The sequence below is a fragment of the Protomyctophum parallelum genome (genome assembly GCF_964188405.1).
Source record: "Protomyctophum parallelum genome assembly, chromosome: 21".
Classification (NCBI taxonomy): domain Eukaryota; kingdom Metazoa; phylum Chordata; class Actinopteri; order Myctophiformes; family Myctophidae; genus Protomyctophum; species Protomyctophum parallelum.
Genome location: NC_139713.1, coordinates 12661810 through 12685060, shown reverse-complemented (window position 1 = coordinate 12685060; position 23251 = coordinate 12661810). Strand labels below are relative to the sequence as shown.

The window sequence follows — 23251 nt, the reverse complement described above, 5'->3', positions numbered from 1 at the left end:
AGTGTAACTGCCAAAACAGACAGCTGCTTAATTCCAGCCAATGGCATGGCAGCCATAGCTGAGTGCAGGTACTGGGTAGAGAGAGGCCTTCTGGGGGATATGAAGGTTGCCAGTTCAACCCTCGGCTCATGTATGTGTCAAAGAGGGTCCCTGAGCAAGACTCTTTTTTTTAATTATCCCACAATTTTGTAACCCATTTTTCACCCCCCGTGTCGCTCCTTTACACCTGACAGGGGGGGGGGGGGTTCCACGGTTGGACGTAGCGCCTGGAAAGTAAACGTTATTCGTATATATATATATATATATATATATATATATATATATATATATATATATATTAAAACGTCTTTGATACCAAACACATTATACTTTTGACAGAGTAAAACTTATTTGAACCCAATATACTTTTAAAAACACACATGACAGCACTCATCAAATAACTTTAAATAGAAACAAAAGGACAGAGACAGTGCCTCAGTTTCATCAATTTATTTTTGAAAACTCATTTACAAAATATAGCACACACGTGTTCAATTTGTCAATGCAAAGTAATACTTCTAAATAAATAAATAAAGGATTTGTATAAAAAACAAGAACAAAAATATTTGCCACAATACAATGGTCTTAAAAAATGAATCGTAAAAAATCTTTGTGGTACTGCGTATCAAGAGCCTTTTTTTTTTCTTTCAAACTCACAAAGAAGTTGTAGCGTCTTCTGGATGCATCTTTTTTTGCCTGCTGGTTCCATCTTGTAGTAGCTGTACAATGTGAGTGCCAAGCTAGTCTTGTAAAGTTTCCAGGCGAGTACAGGTGATGATGGCCCCCATGTACACAAAAACATTAGCATTAACATTCCTATGGCCGATGGTCGTTAGAGTCCATTGTTCCGTCAATTGCTTTCGGGGGAGGGTTAGTGTTACTTTTGGTCAAATCAGGCGGCACACAGGTTGGGAAACACTGGTGTAAATACGTGTTTTGGATAGTATGCACACTGTAACATTAAGCCTGGCTCTTGTCATGTTCAATGCAGCAAGTAAAGTAAAGTATGTGTAGACTGCACAATTAATACTCCTATCGTGTTCCTTGTCCCATTCTGGACGGGAACCACTCTTGGGGTTATCTGTACAGTATGTACAGTATTCAAAAATGTAAAATATTTGATGCTGCTTTATAAATACTTTTGTTTTCTCCAGAAACAGGATTTAGAAGGCGCTTTTTTTTAAATCTGTCCCAGTCCAAAATGTGTTATAGTAATATTTTGTTATGAAGGGTGTAAAATGAAGCAGTTCTTGTCCCTATATTGTTCACAGTAGATGTCCATACTTTGAAACACATGTGATGCATGCAGGTCATTATACAAAAATAATAAAATAAAGTATAGTACACCATGTTTAATGTATCTAGCTGGACTAAACCGCTGATAATTGACATTGTCAACATAATGCATTTTCTGAAGAAAAGGGCCCTTATCAGTTAACCGCTTTTTCCCTCTTGAAGACACGTCTTCATGTGCGATTGTAGATTCCATTTCACACTAAAGCCCTTTTCACAAACTGTACACGTAAAGGGCCTTTCCCCCGTGTGAGTCCTCGTGTGTCTTTTTAGATCAGTCGTTCGAGAAAAGCCCTTGCCACAAACTGTACATGTTAAGGGCCTTTCCCCTGTGTGAGTCGCCATGTGAAATTTTAGACTAGACTTTAGACTAAAGCATGTGCCACAAACTGTACATGTAAATGGCTTTTCCCCTGTGTGAATCATCATGTGACATTTTAGTGTACCCTTTTGACTAAAGCCCTTGCCACAAACTGTACATGTAAAGGGCCTTTCCCCTGTGTGAGTCACCATGTGTAATTTTAGACCAGACTTTAGACTAAAGCATGTGCCACAAACTGCACATGTAAAGGGTTTTTCCCCTGTGTGAGTCAGCATGTGTACATTTAGACTACCCCTATGATGAAAGCCTTTGTCACACACTGTACAAACAAATGGCTTTTCCCCTGAATGAATCCTCGTGTGCGTCGTCAGAGTTCCCTTGTGATTAAACATTTTGCCACAATCGGCACAACTAAAACATTTCTTACCCGTGTGACTCCTCGTGGAGTGACTTTGTTTCGGTGGTTCACGGTCATGGAGCAGCATGTTGCTCAAAGACAAACTATTTCCTCCCATGTGTTGTGCATTGTGTGATGTCAGTGTGTTTGTACCTGACCGGTCATCCGTGGTCTCATCCCACTCATCGCTGTCTTCAGTGATGTCAGATTCAGAACAGTGTGAAGAGAGGAGCTGATCGTCACTAGTTGGTTGTGATGGTCCACAGTCCTCTACATCAGATTGTGTTTCCATGTCTTTAGATGAGGTGCTGGCTACAGGTTCTGTTAGCATGTTTTCACCATCTTCATGTTTCACTAATAGTAATGTCTCTGTTGATCCACCATCCTCCTCTAATCTGTGAAGTAGCTCATCGTGTTCCCCTTTAATCTGTGGATACTCTGGTTCCTCTTTGATAAGACTGGAGGTCATCTCCTCCTGTTCTTCTTTAATCTGTGGAGACGCTGGTTCCTCCTGGACCAGACTGGAGGTTCTCTCCTGCTGCTGCTCAGGGAATACCTCCTCTTTACACACAAGGAGGTGCATAGAGTCTAGACAGAAGATACAGAGGAGAAACACAGCATTACATGTTTGAACATGTAATGCTCTTGTTGTTCCATACCTGCCCTACTTCCAACATTGCTTCGTTTCTAAAACAAGCATCTCCTTGTTTCTCCTTTGCCATACAACCCTATTGCTATCAGCTATATCCTCTGTTGTTTTAGAGTGCAACACGTTTAATGAGTTAGCTTAGTTTAAACAGTCTATGATTATTCATGATCAACATTTAAATAAAGTATTCCTTACTACTTGATTCTGTTAATGTCACCCTAACTTGAATGGAACCACATCTAGAATACTATTGACTATTATCAATGCAAAGTATCCACCAGTTCCTCTTCCATTCCAAATAGTCACCATTGCCATGTAAGAGATAATGGTGAAAACACAATCTATCTCTCTATCTCTCTCTCTCTCTCTCTCTCTCTCTCTCTCTCTCTCTCTCTCTCTCTCTCTCTCTCTCTCTCTCTCTCTCTCTCTCTCTCTCTCTCTCTCTCCCTCCCTCTCAGTCTCTCTCCCTCCCTCTCAGTAAATGTTTTACCAACCTGCTCTGTGTAGTTTGACGATTGGTTGTAAAACCATATCCAGTAGTCTGCGTTGGCGGTCAGTTTCTTGCTTGATGTGGAAAGCTTCATCCTCGTACTCTGTTAGAATTCTTCCAACGATCCCAAATATGTCTTCAGCAGCAGCAGATAGTCTCTGGTTGACCAGGGACTTCAATGTTTGTAGTAAAGCCATAACTCAAAACCTGCCCAAACAAACTGATACTAGATCTATTTTTAAAGAGTGGAAATCTAAAGTACTAAAGTTTAAAGTAGAACCAAAAGTAAATGCTTCAGCTAGTGTAGAAAGGATAAGTTCAGCTCTTAACAACTAGCAGAGATTAAAGTGACTCCATTACTCCAAGCAGAACAAACTCTTGTTGAATACTAACAGAGGGCCCTGATGGTCCAATCAGAGTGAGGGGGCGGGACACAAAACTGGCCAATCACTGCTCCCAACAACAAGGCAATTCAATGAGTTTTATATCAAACATTAAGCAAATGAAACATTATATCAGATTCAGTAAAACAAATAAAAAAGAAGGTTAAAGCTGCATTATATAACTTTCCTATTCTACCCCGTATGTTGCCTTAATTGAAAACATATTCAGGACACAAAAATAACAAAAACAATAAACGGAAATGAATGAAATAATTTAAATAAATTAAATTAAATGTCCGTGTAGAATAATAATGACACGATCTCAATGAAAGGCAGCGGCAAACAAAGCTGTGATTTAAAATAACTGAGTTTGTTCCAGATATGTTACACATTAAACTGAATACTATTTTTTTAATTATAGGGTCATAAACCAGGTGACCTTAGAGGTATGAACCTACGCAATTCCCCTGCTTTATAGACCAGCGGTAGTATTTTGAAAATATATTATTTGACAGACATGAAACCAGTGTTAAGGTTTAAGACCTGATATGCTCAACGTTCTTTGTATTACTCAAGACTTGAGTAGCAGCGTTCTGAATGAGCTGCTATCACCTGATATATTTTTAGGGACATCTGTAAAACACTGGTACAGTAGTCAAGACTACTATTGGACATTTTTTTTAGATTCCGGTTGGATATAAATCATATAATCTGACTTTGACGGTGCTAATGTGGCTGGTTAAAGTTCTGAGGCCATGACTACAACAAGGTTTGAAGCTATAAGCGCTGACTTTTAATCCATTGTCCTTGACTTCAAAACAGGTACTTTAGTTTTGTCTTTGTTTATTTGAGGACAATCTTGGTATATCCAATTTGGTATATATCCAAAATGGATGTGTTCAATGCATGTTCTCAGTGTTTATATTGGACATGACATAGTAGATTTGTGTGTTGCGAATATAACTTACTTATTACTTACTTATATAGAACAATAGAGCAAAATATCTTATCTGCTGTCCTAAATGGGAATAGTTTTGTTATCATTTAAGAATATTTTAGTCTTTTGGCAGACGCTCTGGGCCACTTTGATACATGTTTACCACTTCACCTTGAACACCCACTGACCTGACAGGAACAATGCAAAATGATTATACAATTATTATAAAATTATGGTGATTATAAAAACAATACCGGAAAATATGACACTGTTTTGTTATTTTTTAGTGTAATGTTAATATGTACTATGTAGCAGGCCCGGCGCCACGAGGGGTCAAAGGGGGTACTTGACCCCTCAACCCCTCAACTCAAAAAAATGTAATGTCAATAATAAAATATAAAACGACCTTTTGTGCTGAATAGGTTTTCTAGTTATATTTGGCAGTGATATTCACTAGCAGCACTGGTTATAATAACTCAAAACACGCTAACATGCTTCAAACATGCTACAAACAAACAAAAGGTATTGTACAGGCATGCAAGGAACATCTAACATGCGTTGTGGCCATATCCCATCTGGAAAGAACAGGAAGTACGACATTCCTGAGGCACAGGGATTTAACACATGTTAATTCGGATCAACTGAATGTATGTGTCCGACATGATTGTCTGCCATTGGGGGGGGGTGCTATTGATGCAGTGGATCAGAGAGAGTGGCAAAGTGGGCTGTGGACTATTGTGGACACGCTGAAGAATGTATTATTTTATTTTTTGATGAATTGAACAAGGTGGACCCTGTTGTAAACAAGTGTAAAGTGTAAGTGCATCCACCTCTTGGTACCACAGCACCTCAAAGGCCCTTAAAACAAGGCTCCAGACCTCCCAAAACAAACTGGTCAGGCTCCTACTTGGCCTCACCCCCCGAACCAACCTCACCCCTGCCCACTTTGACAGGCTGGGATGGCTTAGGGTCGACGACAGAGTACAGCATCTTGCAATGGGTACTGGTCCACAAGATTCGATACACCACCAAGATACCCATGTACCTGTCTAAATACTTCCTTAATGTACACGAAGTCCACACCCACAACACCAGAGGGAGTACAACAAACCATGTACAACCCAGATTCGGCACAAACAAGGGACTAAATTCTTTTCGCTCCTATGCCACCAAAATGTGGAACGCCCTACCAACAGTCATTAAGACATGTGAATCCCTTGACTCCTTCAAAACCGCTCTCAAAGGGCACCTACGGACGGCTGCAATTCGAAACTGGCCTCTGTAAAATCTGAATCCCCCCCCCCCCCCCCACCCCATTTCCCCTCACTGTATATGTATCTTTTCCCTTTTTGCTTCCTATATGATGAATTCCTGTTCTGTTCTTTAGCTACATAGAAGTGTCTATTTGTATGTCTCTAAATGTTTTGATGAATTGAACAATGTGGACCCTGTTGTAAACAAGTGTAATGCTTAATTGGGTCGTCCACTCACAGTTAACAGTCTTTGTATTGAGTTTGTGCTTAAAATGTACTGTAAATTCTACAAACTGTTAATAAATATTTCAATCAATCAATCAATAATGCTTAATTGGGTCGTCCACTCACAGTTAGCAGTCTTTGTATTGAGTTTGTGCTTGAAATGTAGGCTACTGTAATTCTGCAAACTTAAAAAATATTTAAATCAATCAATCAATCAATGGTCTGCAGGTTAATATCAGAATACTGATATGTTATTGATTTCAGCTGTTCCAATTGCAATTCCAAATATGCGAACATGACCCGCTTTAATTACTTCAGTCTAATGTGTTCATAGCTTAATCACTAGTACTAGTCTTTTTTATGTCCAATATTTGCATTTCAGTTCATAATCATAAAGTTAATGTATTTGAAATTAAATTTAAAAAAGATTACTTTTCTGGATTCCAATTCAAAAATAGGTGAAAAATAATGCAGGATTCCAATTAAAAAAATAGCAAAAAAGCAGATCTACAAGCTCAAAATGCATTGCACACTACACATACTACACAGTTTGTAGTTTGAAGTTCTAGCCTCTTCATTTTTATCTGACAGAACATGTGAGGGTACGTACCCTAGGGGACACGGGGAGAACATGTGAGGGTACCTACCCTAGGGGACACAGGGAGAACATGTGAGGGTATACCTACCCTATAGGGGACACGGGGAGAACATGTGAGGGTACGTACCCTAGGGGACACGGGGAGAACATGTGAGGGTACCTACCTTAGGGGACACGGGGAGAACATGTGAGGGTATACCTACCCTATAGGGGACACGGGGAGAACATGTGAGGGTACCTACCCTATAGGGGACACGGGGAGAACATGTGAGGGTACCTACCCTATAGGGGACACGGGGAAAACATGTGAGGGTACCTACCCTATAGGGGACACGGGCAGAACATGTGAGGGTACCTACCCTATAGGGGACACGGGGAGAACATGCAAACGCCAACACAGAAAGGCCCTTTCGCCAACCCCGCCTCGGGCATGCACGGGCACTGATGACACGGAGGACTGAGCAGTGAGCAAGACTCTTAACCTTTACCCATAAGTGCTCTCAGGCTGCCATATGAATGGCATCCATTGCTCCTAATAGTTAGTATGGGAACAATGCACAGCAGGAACAATTCCAAGTACCGTATAATGTGCAAACAAGAACTACAGGAGACACGATTAATCCTCATTTTCTTTGTGGGGGAGGGGTTCTCAGCTGGAGACTATAGACACCATATATGTACACGCTGATACATGAAACCACCCCACCTATACCCACATTGAAGATAACTCCACTTAAGCCCAATGTATGCTTTATCGTACTAGAAAAAACAACTTTTGGCAAACTATACACAGTCGCAAACAGAATATAAATTAGCTTACCACTTTAATGCTTCATCTCCTTCTTTACTCTCTTGCTCTATCAGAAGAACCCATCTGTGTGTTATCCCACATTCAAATTTGCATAATGTATTCATTTATTCGTGAATTTGCCCCAGCGTAAACTTGGGGGATATCCCTAAGCCCCATGGCTGCCAAAATAATACTTAGTTGCTATGGATCCCACACACACACACACACACACACACACACACACACACACACACACACACACACACACACACACACACCCTCTATGGTGACTGGATCCCACACACACACACACACACACACACCCTCTATGGTGACTGGATCCCACACACACCCTCTATGGTGACTGGATCCAAAACACACACACACACACACACACACACACACACACACACACCCTCTATGGTGACTGGATCCCACACACACACACACACACCCTCTATGGTGACTGGATCCCACACACACACACACACACCCTCTATGGTGACTGGATCCCACACACACACACACACACACACACACCCTATGGTGACTGGATCACACACACACCCTCTTTGAAGTGTCTGAATACTCTTCTTTCGTTCTTTCTTTCTTTCTCCTTTCTTTCTTTCTAATAATAATAATAATAATATCTCAAACTTATATAGCACTTTTTCTGAGTACCCAAAGACGCTTTACATGGGGGGGCTTTACAGAGGTAACAACAAATTAAAAACAACTTTAATAGAAAAAGGAAAAATAACACTAAAAGCTAAAGAACATTAAAAGACAGTGAAAAGGTGCCTTAGGGAGGGCATTCCACAGGGTTGGGGCAGCAAAGGCGAAAGCTCTGTCCCCCCACGTACATTCTTTCTTTCTTTCTTTCTCTTTCTTTCTCTTTCTTTCTTTCTTTCTTTCTTTCTTTCTTTCTTTCTTTCTTTCTTTCTTTCTTTCTTTCTTTCTTTCTCTCTTTCAAACTCTCCAGTTAAATGCCATTTTATTTGTCTGTCTTTCTTTCTTTCTTTCTTTCCTTCTTTCTCTATTTCATTTTACACTCATTTACTTCATACTCCAGTCGAATGCTGAAACAAGGCATTTCATTTGTCACTGTCTGTGACTTCCTTTTTTTAAATGTGTGACAGTCTGACAGAGTGCTTCTGGTTAGTGTGTAGCAGTATAAAGTCCTATGATTCCAATCAACACAAGGCGGGCGGCGGTGGCTCAGGGGTAGAGTGCCTGGATGGTAACCGTAAGGTTGCCAGTTCGAACCCGGGCTCCCCCAGAGTTACTGTCGAAGTGTCCTTGAGCAAGACACTGAACCCCTAATTGCTCCCGATGTGCTAGTTGGTGCCTTGCATGGTTTCCGCTGCCATCGGTGTATGAATGTGTGTGTGAATGGGTGAATGTAATGCACAATCTCTGTAAAGCGCCTTGGATAAAGGCGCTATATAAATGCACCATTTACCATTTACCATTTACGATACATTTAGGTTGCAATAAGAATAGGATAGAGCCTCTGTTTTAATGTCATGACCACTAATGTGTGCAAACACTGACACCTACTGGTGATATGCCTTTATAACAACACGGTGCTGACAGGGACTACACACTATACTTGGTCTTTGACTCTAGGCTTTTCAACCCATTAATATTTTAAAATTCCCTAAAGGATGCTGTCTTTGAGAGCACAACTTCTGCAGGCTTCTAGCCCTCTTACATTTTTTGTGTTTTTGTTCTGGCCCAAAGATAGCTCATTGGATGACTAATATTTGCTGTGAACAAATTGGCAGTCTTTACATTCTGAACATAGCCAAGTATATATATTTAGTTTTAGTCATAGACTTTTGAATAGTTTTCCTTTAGTTCCATTCTAGGTCACATTTTAGTCACCAAATCTACGGCTATTTTGGTCGACTAAAATGTATTTTGGTGGGCCTTGATGCCGTCGTAATGACTGATTTTACACTTGCTGAAAATAGCCGATCTGCAAGCTCGTAGATCTGCTATTTTCAGCATGCAACCAAGTGTAATTTGTTGACGAAATTGTCAATATATTTAGTCTCAGTTTTAGTCATCATAGCATAGCATTTTCGTTTTGTTTCCATTTAGTTTTCGTCGGTGGAAAAAGGTAGTCGACGGACATTTTTCGTCTTGGTTTTAGTCGACGAAAACAACACTGGTTAACTTGGTCCTTGGTCCGCTCTTTTCCTCCCTGTAGTCTACACCAAATCTCTTTGCTGGAGAAAAAAAAGAAGATCTACAAGCTCACAACGCATTGCGTTGCGCCACTTTGTGACCTTATAGATCGTCTGTTTTTTGGCCAATGATCCCACCCGGAGGAAAAGGGATGCTTGGGGTTTTCAAGTGGTCACGGGTTCTTTCTTTTTTTCACCTGCCCTATTTCCAGTGGTGGAAAGTACTTTTACTTAAGTAATGTACTTAAGTACAATTTTGAGGTATTTGTACTTTACCAATTTCCAGTACTTTTACTTCCACTACATCTCAGAGCCGAAATGTGTACTTTTACTTCATTACAATTATTTGAAAACCTTAGTTACAAGTTACTTTGGCGATTTTAATTTTGATTAGAAAACATGCATTAACCAATTTGAAAATAGCAGATCTACAAGCTCACAATGCGTCGCTGAGCTTTTAGATCGGCTATTTTAGATTTTGTACACATTTTGAACTTGAGAAATGGCACATTCTGCAATATGTATCTCTTTTACTTTTAGTACTTTAAGTACATTTTGATGCCGATACGTTTGTACTTTTACTCGAGTACATTTTCAATTCCGTACTTTTACTTGTAACGAAGTATAGTTCTAAATTGTGTACTTTTACTTTTGTTACTTTTGTTGGGTAAAAAGAGACAAAAAGAGACCAAATATGCTCACGGTGTCTCTTGTCTTTTCCAGGTGTCAGAGACGCTAGTGGTGCGCAACGGAGATTTCCTGGTGCGCGATTCTCTGACCAGTGTCGGGGACTACGTTCTGACCTGTCGCTGGGACCACGAGGTGTTGCACTTCAAGATCAGCAAAGTCCTGGTCAAATCTAATGACACCAAGGTATGGTCAAAGCCCTGGTCAAATCTAATGACACCAAGGTATGGTCAAAGCCCTGGTCAAATCTAATGACACCAAGGTATGGTCAAAGTCCTGGTCAAATCTAATGACACCAAGGTATGGTCAAAGTCCTGGTCAAATCTAATGACACCAAGGTATGGTCAAAGTCCTGGTCAAATCTAATGACACCAAGGTATGGTCAAAGTCCTGGTCAAATCTAATGACACCATGGTATGGTCAAAGTCCTGGTCAAATCTAATGACACCATGGTATGGTCAAAGTCCTGGTCAAATCTAATGACACCAAGGTATGGTCAAAGTCCTGGTCAAATCTAATGACACCAAGGTATGGTCAAAGTCCTGGTCAAATCTAATGACACCATGGTATGGTCAAAGTCCTGGTCAAATCTAATGACACCAAGGTATGGTCAAAGTCCTGGTCAAATCTAATGACACCAAGGTATGGTCAAGGTCCTGGTCAAATCTAATGACACCAAGGTATGGTCAAAGTCCTGGTCAAATCTAATGACACCAAGGTATGGTCAAAGTCCTGGTCAAATCTAATGACACCATGGTATGGTCAAAGTCCTGGCCAAATCTAATGACACCAAGGTATGGTCAAAGTCCTGGTCAAATCTAATGACACCAAGGTATGGTCAAAGCCCTGGTCAAATCTAATGACACCAAGGTATGGTCAAAGTCCTGGTCAAATCTAATGACACCAAGGTATGGTCAAAGTCCTGGTCAAATCTAATGACACCAAGGTATGGTCAAAGCCCTGGTCAAATCTAATGACACCAAGGTATGGTCAAAGTCCTGGTCAAATCTAATGACACCAAGGTATGGTCAAAGTCCTGGTCAAATCTAATGACACCAAGGTATGGTCAAAGTCCTGGTCAAATCTAATGACACCAAGGTATGGTCAAAGCCCTGGTCAAATCTAATGACACCAAGGTATGGTCAAAGGCCTGGTCAAATCTAATGACACCAAGGTATGGTCAAAGTCCTGGTCAAATCTAATGACACCAAGGTATGGTCAAAGTCCTGGTCAAATCTAATGACACCAAGGTATGGTCAAAGCCCTGGTCAAATCTAATGACACCAAGGTATGGTCAAAGTCCTGGTCAAATCTAATGACACCAAGGTATGGTCAAAGTCCTGGTCAAATCTATTGACACCAAGGTATGGTCAAAGCCCTGGTCAAATCTAATGACACCAAGGTATGGTCAAAGTCCTGGTCAAATCTAATGACACCAAGGTATGGTCAAAGTCCTGGTCAAATCTAATGACACCAAGGTATGGTCAAAGTCCTGGTCAAATCTAATGACACCAAGGTATGGTCAAAGTCCTGGTCAAATCTAATGACACCAAGGTATGGTCAAAGCCCTGGTAAAATCTAATGACACCAAGGTATGGTCAAAGTCCTGGTCAAATCTAATGACACCATGGTATGGTCAAAGTCCTGGTCAAATCTAATGACACCATGGTATGGTCAAAGTCCTGGTCAAATCTAATGACACCATGGTATGGTCAAAGTCCTGGTCAAATCTAATGACACCATGGTATGGTCAAAGTCCTGGTCAAATCTAATGACACCAAGGTATGGTCAAAGTCCTGGTCAAATCTAATGACACCAAGGTATGGTCAAAGTCCTGGTCAAATCTAATGACACCAAGGTATGGTCAAAGCCCTGGTCAAATCTAATGACACCAAGGTATGGTCAAAGTCCTGGTCAAATCTAATGACACCAAGGTATGGTCAAAGTCCTGGTCAAATCTAATGACACCAAGGTATGGTCAAAGTCCTGGTCAAATCTAATGACACCAAGGTATGGTCAAAGTCCTGGTCAAATCTAATGACTAAGACTACATATATTGACGATTTCGTCAACAAATCAAAACTAGACTAAAATGTTAGGAAGGGACTAGTGGACAAGCGATCCAGTACAAGTCATTTTACACTTGGTTGCTTGTGTAAAATCATTCAGTACGACGGCATCAAGGCCCGCCAAAACCCATTTTGTTCGACTAAATCAACTGCAGAATCAGTCGACTAAAATTTCACGACATTCAGTCGACTCAAACTCGACCAACACCAAAACATTCCAGGTGACAAAAAATGTCCCTCAAACCAAACGAAAACTATTCAAAAAGACTAATGACTAAAAACAAAAACAGAAAATTGACGGCCAAAAAAAACAACACTTGCATCTAGGGATGCACCGAAAGAGAAATTCTTGGCCTAAACTGAAAACCGAATATAGGAAACAGTTGGCCGAAAACCGAATACCGAATATCCGAATACGATTAGTATCATATATCTTTTTTTCCTACCATTGGTGTCATGGCCGTATACCTAAAAGCTACCGGATTTATGGCAAAAGAAATGGTTATAGCTAAACTTAACTTAACCCATTTTGGGCGGGAACCCCTTTTGGTGTTAGCATTGTGTTATGCTTTAGCTATTGAAAAATAGCAGATCTACAAGCTCGTAGCGCGCCACCGAGTGGCGCTATGAGCTTGTAGATCTGCTATTTTTCAAAAATCGTGAAAAGTGACATGAAAGCGTTTGAGAACGACTGACATAGAAAAACATAGCTTTTTCAAGAAAACAGTCAGGATTTAGAAGACATTTGCAGAATCGTTCCCAGGACAAAATGGGTTGCCGAAAATGCCTTTTTAGCCATTTTCTGCGGCCGAATATTTTCTACGGCCGAATATTCGGTGTGTCATTGCATTATCGTCGTCTCTCTCTCTCCTCCTCCTTAGATAGCTAGATAGTTTATTTGTCTCGGTCATGGTTTATCCAACATTATTACATACAAGGAAAAGGGGTTATCATGATACAGTTGACCGAAAAGGAAAGGGCTGAAGCCGAAGCTTATTATGCCCACCTTTTTGAGATTTCAGTAATCTCGTCTAAAGAACAAATAAATAAATAAATAAATCCGTTTTCAACATTGCTGCATTTCCAATGAAAGGATTAAACAAAATCATGTTGAAAGAAAAAAATCAAAAAAATCAAAGAATCTGATCAAAAAAGCTGGTCAAAAAGCACTATACTTCTACAACTCAGTGATAATGATAATTGTTACGATGATGACGATGTTACTGATAATAATAGTGATTCACTTTTTCTTTCATAAACACATTCTAACAGGTGCAGTACGTGCTGGAGTCGGACACCTTCGACTCGGTCCAGGAGCTGGTGCGCTTCTACGTGGGCCAGCGGCGGCCCGTCTCGGCGCCTAGCGGCGCCCACGTCTACTGTCCCATCTGCCGGACGCTGCCGCTGCGCTACCTGGAGGCCACCTTCGCCCTGGGGCTGGCCGCCAACGGCAACAACGGCAAGCCGGGGTCCCACCAGGCCTATTCGCCGTCCGGCCAGCGGGGGGCGTACATCAAGAGGAGAAGCGTCACCATGACCGACGGACTGACCGCCGAGAAGATGATACCTCACAGGTGAGAAGATTAAAACCCATTTTGGGCGCGGGATTATAACCCCTTTTGGTGTTAGCATTATGCTATGCTTTATAGCTATTGAAAAATAGCAGATATACAAGCTTATAGTGGCGCGCTACGAGCTTGTAGGTCTGCTATCCTTTTTGAAAAATCGAAGAACCACTGACGTAGAAACATAGCTTTTTTTAGAATCTGATCTCAGGTCAGAATGGGTTAAGTCTTAACCCTCTTTTGTACTTTTACTCAAGTTCATTTTCAATTCCGTACTTTTACTTGTAGCAAAAGTAGTTCTAAATTGCAGTATTGTTACTTTTACTTAAGTAAAACAATTGAGTACTTTTTCCCAACCACTGCTTGCGTGCGAGGTAGAGATGTACAGAAATAAACCCCTTTTGGTGTCAGCATCATGTTATGCTTTAGCTATCGAAAAATAGCAGATCTACAAGCTCGTAGCGCGCCACTCGGTGGCGCGCTACGAGCTTGTAGGTCTGCTATTTTTGAAAAATCAAAGAAACGCTGACATATCGAAACATGGCTTTTTCAGAAAACTGTCAGGATGTAGAAGACATTTTTTAGAATCTGATCTCGGGTCAGAATGGGATAAAGAGGACGACGGTGGAGAACAGTGTCCAGTGCCTCAACATCATCACGTTCGCTGTGCTGATGTCAGTTCTTACGTCCGTCCGTTGCTGTTTTCCTTCATTGTTGTTCATTTGTCGTTATACGTTATACAATCAGCGACCCGGACAGCCCCGACAGTCCGACCCAAACACCAACTGTGGTCCCACCGCCGGAACCGGAACCAGTACCCAATTGCAGGTTGTGTGTGTGCGTGTGTGTGTGCGTGTGTTTGTGCGTGTGTGTGTGTGTGTTGTTTTTGGCAGCAAATTTCTGTTTTAGTCACATTTTAGTCACCTGGAATGTTTTAGTGTTAGTCTAGTTTTAGTCGACTAAATATCGTACGATTTTAGTCGACTAATTCTACTGTTGATTTAGTCGACTAAAATTTATTTTGGCGGGCCTTGATGCCGTCGTAATGGCTGATTTTATACTTGCTGAAGCTCACAACGCGTCACACGAAATTGTCAGTATATTTATACTTATACTATAATTATACTATATATATAGTTTTAGTCATCATAGCTTAGTTTTCATTTGGTTTCCATTTAGTTTAGTCAGTGAAAAAAACTTTTTGTCATATTTTCTGTCGACGAAAACAACACTGGTGAGTGTGTGTGTGTGTGTGTGTGTGTGTGTGTGTGTGTGTGTGTGTGTGTGTGTGTGTGTGTGTGCCACTAATGTTGTTTTTTTCCCCTCCGAGCACTAACCCAGTTCCTTCACACAGACACTGTTTGACTCACTGTTTGACTCACCTGAATCCTGTCTTCTCTTCACAACACACCCACACCATTAGTATTCACCTATCGCACGCTGTTACGGCTGGGCAAAATGTCGCTAAGATATCGTTATCATGATCATGAGACGATATAGATATCACCTGATTTGTTGGTTATTGTGATATATGTGGCGGAATTAGTGTTGTATTTTCCTGATTTGAATGACTCTACTATGAGTCGATTATGAGTGATATTGTCGAAATACGATAATGTCGCCACAGAATCGCTATTGAGTTATTTGGTTGAACGTATTTGATTTATTTTCCATATTGCCCAGCCTTAGCCACTGTCCCTCTCTGCTCTTGAATGTTGAATTAATATTAGCATTAAGCAGGTCCTGTGTCGATACAAATCCAGTCTCCAGGGGCACGGTGGCACAGTCGGTAGTGCTGTCGCCTCACAGCTAGAAGGTCCTGGGTTCGATCCCCGCTCAGGACGCTGTGGGTGCTGGCGGCGTGTTTCCTCCTCCGCGTCATCAGTGCCCATACCCGAGGCGATATTGGCAAAAGGGCCTTTCTGTGTGGAGTTTGCATGTTCTCCCCGTGTCCCCTAGCGTAGTAGGTACCCCCACAAAAAACATGCAGTAATCCTGGTCTCTAAACTGCCTCCCCCTGGCCAGCCTGATGGAGGGGAAAGGAACTGGTTGGAATAACGTGTTCCTTCCACGCGCTACGTCCAACCAGGGACACTCCCCCCTGTCAGCTGTAAAGGAGCAACTTGGACACTCAGGCATGAAGGAAGCATGAGTTCAAGTCCGTTGCTCTCCCCAGGTTGGCGGAGGGTGTGTAGAGCCCAGGATCACATTAGATAATTGACACAGGGTTGAAAAATGGGTTACACAATCGTGGGATAAAAAAATCCAGTTTCCCAGGTTTTTATTGTAAACCAGTCTGGGTGGAATGCACTCCTTTCGCCTCCCACTATTAAGTAATTGCTTAGCGTTTACATTCGTATAGCCGCTTGGGCTTTCTTCTGTCATCTGAAACCAAATGAACGCAAAACCCTTAACCTCCAGCATAGCTCCTTGTGAAGTCCTTTTTCCCGTCACTCCCCTTCACGGCTGGGCCCGGTCACATAGTGAATGTTTTGAACAACATGCTGTGTTGTTTTCGCAGCCCGTCGACCATCCACCATCACAAAGACGCCATGAGGAACTGTGCCATGAGCATGGATCAGATCCAGGAATACCGTTGCCCCTTGTCGCCCGTCGGGGAAACCTCGCTGTCTCCTGCATACAGTGCCAGTGAGTATTGCGCACGCGCGCAGCCGCGCGCACACACACGCAGCCGCGCGCACACACACGCACACACACAATGCCTCTGATGTGATATGACAGACGACCCACATATCCATCCTCTGATGTGATATGACAGACGACCCACATATCCATCCTCTGATGTGATATGACAGACGACCCACATATCCATCCTCTGATGTGATATGACAGACGACCCACATATCCATCCTCTGATGTGATATGACAGACGACCCACATATCCATCCTCTGATGTGATTATTGTGATATGACAGATTACTGAGATTAGCTCATATTTTCCTTTCAAAACGAGGAGGAAAGTAAATTTAGAACGGCTTGATTCCTTAACCCATTTTGGGTCTGGAACCCCTTTTGGTGTTTTAAACATGATGTTATAATTTAGCTATTGAAAAATAGCAGGTCTGCTATTTTTGAAAAAATCGTTCAAATGTGGCGCAAATCATTGAATATATATTCTTTCAGAGCGAACATTTTTAACTCAAATATTTTCTTCTGGGGGGGGGATCCTGCTGGAACTACATATTTTGAGATGGGGGGGGGGGGGGGGCCGTTGGTAACCTGACTCTGCCAGATGGGGGCGGTATTGGGTAACCATGTGGCATGTTCCCCAACACAGCATCCATCTGAGATCGCTCAGGGGATTGAGCTAACACCGAACCGCTCCCGGTTCGAACCAATCAGCGCGAGCTAAGGGCGGGATATGTGCGAAACCGGATGTGACGCTATATAGACAAGTCAATATGATTGGTTGTGTTTGCACGCCCACACGGTGATAGACAGACGGTCCCATCCAATCATCTACCAAGTATCTTGAAAAAAAGGAACAGCCCCGTCATCGAATTGGCTCCCGAGATCCCAGATCCCAATAAGCTGTGAAACAAACTCGTGTAGCAAGCTTCTTGGATCTGGCAGCGTCAGGTTAGGTCCGTGGCCCAACTGACATGGAAACATAGGTTTTTTCAGAAAAATGTTTTTTGAATCGACCTCAGTCCAAAATGGGTTAACCTCACCTCTCTCTCTCTCTCTCTCTCTCTCTCTCTCTCTCTAGTCACCAGACACAGAACCCAGTCGGGCGGGCGCGTGCTGCTGGCCGTCGTCCCGCCCTCTCCGGCGGTGACGCGGCGCTCCAGCGACCCGACGCTCAGCCCCTCCTCCTCGGGCCAAAACAACAACCCCCCCCCTCCGGAGCACCCCCACCCCCCCGCCGCGCGCACCTCTCAGTCGGCGCACTCCTCGCCCGCCCACCACCACCACGCCGCCGTCGGCTACCAGTCGCACGCCTCCGAGACGACGGCGGCGACGGCGAGCTACTGTGACCTCAGACCGTGCTCCGCCCCAGGAGCCCCTCCCAAGCCCCCCGCCGCCGCCGCCAAGGGCTACGTGGAGCGACTGCGGGGGGAGGAGGGGAGGGGGGACGGAGCAGCGAGGGAGGATCAAGGAGGAGGAGGAGGAGGAGGAGGGGGGGACGGGCTGTTCAGCGCCCCGCAGGTGGAGATGGCGTCGTCGTTCAAACCGTCGAGGTATTGTCGCAGCACACACAAACTACATTTTATAACGGTTTAACCCTCTAAGACCCGCATTCATTTATACTCACACACACACACAAACTACATTTTATAATGGTTTAACCCTCTAAGACCCGCATTCATTTCTACTCACACACACACACAAACTACATTTTATAATGGTTTAACCCTCTAAGACCCGCATTCATTTCTACTCACACACACACACAAACTACATTTTATAACGGTTTAACCCTCTAAGACCCGCATTCATTTCTACTCACACACACACACAAACTACATTTTATAACGGTTTAACCCTCTAACACCCGCATTCATTTCTACTCACACACACACACACACAAACTACATTTTATAACGGTTTAACCCTCTAAGACCCGCATTCATTTCTACTCACACACACACACAAACTACATTTTATAACGGTTTAACCCTCTAAGACCTGCATTAATTTCTACTTGCAAATTTTTTATTTCAACCTTACTACTACTTTGTACTACTAGGACTAAGACTAAAAAATATGTTAAAAAAATATATATAATAAAGTTTGATGAAACATTTATAATAATTATATAATAATAAATTAATAATTTATATTTGGGGGATATCTTTCACAATAATGAATAAAACATGTTCTAGACATTCTAATGATCACAAAAAAACATATATTACAATTATTTTACTTACTTTTATTAGGGTTAAAGTTCAAAAGTCATAGGTTAAAAAAAAGTCCAGTCCAGAAACCTTTAATTTGTGTGAATTTCAGCCTCTGTGGGGGGTATTTATATGCAAATATCATGACCAATGGCATTGAAATGGCATTGCAATGAACATCACTGATGACGTTTAGGTGAAAAAAGAACAGAAAAAAATAATAAAAATTAAGTAATTAATAAAAATATAACTTGTTGCTATAAAGCAACGCTGGGTCTTAGAGGATTAAAGGTATATTCAGTGATTTCACTCAAAAAACCTTAGGTTTTGTTTTTGGGCTAGGTGGCAAAGCCTTTCATCCAATCAGGATAGAGAGCCAAAAACGAAACCTAAGGTTTTTTGACCCCCCCCCCCAGGGGTTAACTGGGGACAGGGAGGAACTCCTTATATGGTCAGCACACTCTATAGTAGAGAGGATTATCACAACAAAGGTCTGTAGGTCTGCTATTTTTTGAAAAATCTGGGGAAATGTAGTGCAAATCTTTGAATATATATTCTTTCAGAGCGAACATTTTTAACTAAAAATTTTGCTTCTGGGGGAGGTCCCCGGAATATTTTCAGATGGGGGGCGGAGGCCAATTACATATCATTTTTGGGGTCCTTGACATGAAATATTGAGCACCACTGATATAGAAACATGAGGTTTTTAGAAGAAAATACATTAAAAAAAAAGGCATTTTTTTAATTTCGACATCAGGCCTAAATGGTTTAAGGGCCCCAGACGGATTAATTAGTACAGTGTGATGCCCTAGACGGAGATTATTGATATCAAAACCGACCACGTCGTTCCACAGGCTGGGAGCGTCTGTTGCACAACATTCGATGTAGACCCGGTAGTTCACAGGTCTGGTAGTTTCTCATTCTAACGCAGTGTTGTTTTTGGCAGCAAATTTTGCTTTTAGATTTAGTCTCTTGAATAGTTTTCATTTTACTAGTCACAAGCTGGAATGTTTTAGTGTTAGTCTAGTTTTAGTCGACTAAATATCATCAGATTTTAGTCGACTAAATCTACAGTTGATTTAGTTGACTAAAATGTATTTTGGCCGGCCTTGATGCCGTCGTATAAGGACTGATTTTACACTTGCTGAAAATAGCCGATCTACAAGCTCACAACGCTTGTAGATCGGCTATTTTCAGCATGCAACCAAGTGTAAAATGACTCATACTGGATCTCTTGTCCACTAGTCCCCTTCCTGACATTCTAGTCTAGTTTATATTTGTTGACGAAATTGCCAGTATATTTAGTCTTAGTTTCAGTCGTCACCGTTGAGTTTTCATGTAGTTTCCATTTAGTTTTCGTCAGTGCAGGGAAAAGGCAGTCGACGAACATGTTTCGTCTTGGTTTTAGTCGACGAAATCAAACACTGCTCCAACGTATTGATCCTGTCCTGTTTAGGTACGAGTCCAGCTTGATGCCAGCGGAGAACAAGCCTTTGGAGATGTCCGTGCTGAAGAGAGTCAAAGAGTTACTGGCCGAGGTCGACGCGCGAACGGTGGCCAAACACATCACCATGGTGGACTGCACGGTACACACGCACACGCACACGCACACACACCCCGGTGTTGTTTTTGCAGCAAATTTTGATTTTAGTTTTAGTCATAGTCTGTGGAATAGTTTTCATTTAGTTAGTTAGTTAGTCTAGTTTTAGTCGACTAAAGCCCACCACACACCGGCTGCGTCCCTCGCGCGTCGCCGCGCGGCGGACACAGCCGCCTCCATTATTTTCAATGAACCTATCGCACACCGGCTGCGTCCGACGCGCGCTGGCGCGCGGTCACGCCTCGCCTGCCGCGCCGATGCACCGCTGTTGTATTTTCCAGGCGTTGCCGCGCGGCCTCCACCCGGCTATCCGTGGGCGTGGCAATCGAATATAGTCAACAAAACTCCCCAGCCGCGTGGTAGCGCGCCGCGTCCTGTTGGTGTTGCCGTGCGGCTATGGCGCGCGGCAATACTGTGCCGCGGCGGTACGCGCGGCGGTCGCAGATGGTGTGTGTCGGGCTTAAGATGTATAGAGGGTATGCGCATGCTTAAAGTGAATGGCACATCGAGTGGCAAAGCAACATGCAAAGTGAGTTTAACATTGTTTAACGTTGTTTAATGCAATCAGACAGGACTTTTCTGTGTGGATGTCAAGGCCAGAAAGTCGTTTTTTGCCACTCAGTGGGTATTCCTGCATAACATCCGGGTTTGGTGATGATGTCACACTCATGCCCTCTATTTTGGCGGGCTTTGATGCTGTCGTAATGACTGATTCTACAAGCTCACACGTGAGCTTGTAGATCGGCTGTTTTCAGCATGCAACCAAGTGTAAAATGACTGGATCTCTTGTCCACTATAGTCCCTCCCTGACATTTTAGTCTAGTTTGTATTTGTCAATACATTTCGTCTTAGTTTTAGTCATCACAGCTTAGTTTTCATTTGGTTTCCATTTCAGTTCACAGTTCACAGTTCCATTTGTACACTCTCAGAGTTAATTCAACCCATTTTGGGGGCGGGAACCCATTTGGTGTTAGCATCATGTTATGCTTTAGCTATTGAAAAATAGCAGATCTACAAGCTCAACGAAACATAGCTTTTTCAGAAAACTGCCATTAAATAGCCTAATTCATGTCAAACTGGGGGTCCTTGAAATGAAAATGGTTGAAAGTCACTGTTAAAGCAGTGAAAAAAACTTATCTTTTGGGGGTCCTTGGCATATATTTTCAAATGGGGGGGGGGGGGGGGGGGAAGGGTCTGCGGGCTAATTAGTGCCAATTTGGGGGTCCTTGACATGAACAGGTTTGGGCTGTATATGCTACCACACTGTTTTTAGCTGTGTCGATGCAATGGGCAGGTGGCGAGGATTCTGGGCGTGACCACGGAGATGCAAAGGATGATGGGAGTGTCCTCAGGGTTGAGTTGCTGACACTTCCACACGGACACCAACTGAGACTTGATCTGTTGGAGAGGTAAGACGCGCACGCGCACGCACGCACGCGCGCACACACACACACACGCAGTTCAGAAACCCGTCCACCAGTGACACCATCGATGGCGAATCGAAGCTAATATGCAACAAGGTTGTGTCATGAAACCATGTGACTCCCATTGGAACTGCATTGCGGCGGCCATGACACGCAGAAGACACAGGACTGCATGTGTCTTAGGTGTGAATGCAAGGCCTAAGACCTTTTTCTTCTCCCCCAGGTTCTACACCATGTCCATCATGATGGCGGTGGACCTGCTGGGCTGCACGGGCAGCACGGAGGAGCGAGCCGCGCTGCTCCACAAGACCATCCAGCTGGCCGCCGAGCTGAAGAGCAACCTGGCCAACCTGTTTGGCTTCGCCGCCGTGATGAGAGCCCTGGAGATGCCCCAGGTATGTGTGTCTCTTCTTATAACCCATTCTGACCCGAGATCAGATTCTAAAAAAAAATCTTCTACATCAGTTTCATTATTAATGTCTCTACGCGTGTGCATGTGTGCGCATGTGTGTGTGGCGTCATTATATTATGTGGCTCACACATAATTGATTGATGTTCCTGTTTGTTTTTCATTTGACTATATAGAGCGTCGCAGTCCCGCCCCCTCGAGAGACCCGGAAAATAAATTGCCGTTCATTTTCCTCATAGGCATTTCTTAAAGTATTTGTCCGCGGCGTAACCGTCTTTAAATAAATACTTTAAGAAATGCCTATAAGAAAAATGCATTGCGATTCATTTCCTGGGCCACTCGTTGTTCTGAAAGAGGGAGGGACTGCGACGCTCCATAGTGTTGTGATCTAACAGTTTCCCCTCTGAACCCACCCTCACGACACCCCTTTCAGATCTCTCGCCTGGAGCAGACGTGGGTGACGTTGCGTCAGAGGCACACGGAGGGCGCCATCCTCTACGAGAAGAAGCTCAAGCCTTTCATGAAGAACATGAACGACGCCACGGGTGAGATCATGACGTCCGCGTGACCAATATGTGCACGCTACGAGCTTGTAGATCTGCTAATCAGGGCGGAGCGAGACAGCGAGTCCCAGGTCGCTCCACTCACAAACTGACGAGTCAAACTCACACCGCTTGGTGGCATGTCAGGTCAGAATGGCTTAATATTATCATTTTGACTCTACTGTGCGTTGCTTTGCAGAGAGCTGCGTCGTGCCGTCCTGCACGTCCTTCCCCCACGTGGTCCCCGTGCTCTCCCTGCTGGAGCGAGGAGGCGTGGCGTTGGGGGGCGACGGCGGCGGCTGCCCGGACCCCTGGGACAGCGTGGAGGCGGGCGTCGACGTGGTCATGAACCACCTGGAGGCGGCGCGCGCCATCGCTCGCCACGGCGGGATGTACACCGCCAACGCCCAGACCAAACTGCAGGGTAAGAGAAGAGAGTCACGGTTTGCAGGTGTTAGGACCCAAGTGCAGGAAGCTCAAACAAAGAAAGATCACATAAAACTTGACTTTACTTGGTTAAAGACA

General features: G+C 43.2%; 1 protein-coding gene across 1 annotated transcript in view; it reads left to right on the top strand.

Annotated features, from left to right (window-relative positions):
• sh2d3ca (SH2 domain containing 3Ca) overlaps nt 1–23251 on the top strand; it is a gene marked incomplete at both ends in the record, with an annotated part of 91775 nt that overhangs the window by 65430 nt on the left and 3094 nt on the right. The window contains 11 exon segments of the mRNA XM_083793240.1: nt 10292–10441; nt 13597–13898; nt 14637–14717; nt 16411–16538; nt 17620–18091; nt 20208–20337; nt 21646–21703; nt 21706–21760; nt 21999–22170; nt 22618–22729; nt 22926–23150. Of these exon segments, the coding sequence (XP_083649366.1) occupies nt 10292–10441; nt 13597–13898; nt 14637–14717; nt 16411–16538; nt 17620–18091; nt 20208–20337; nt 21646–21703; nt 21706–21760; nt 21999–22170; nt 22618–22729; nt 22926–23150 (1885 nt within the window).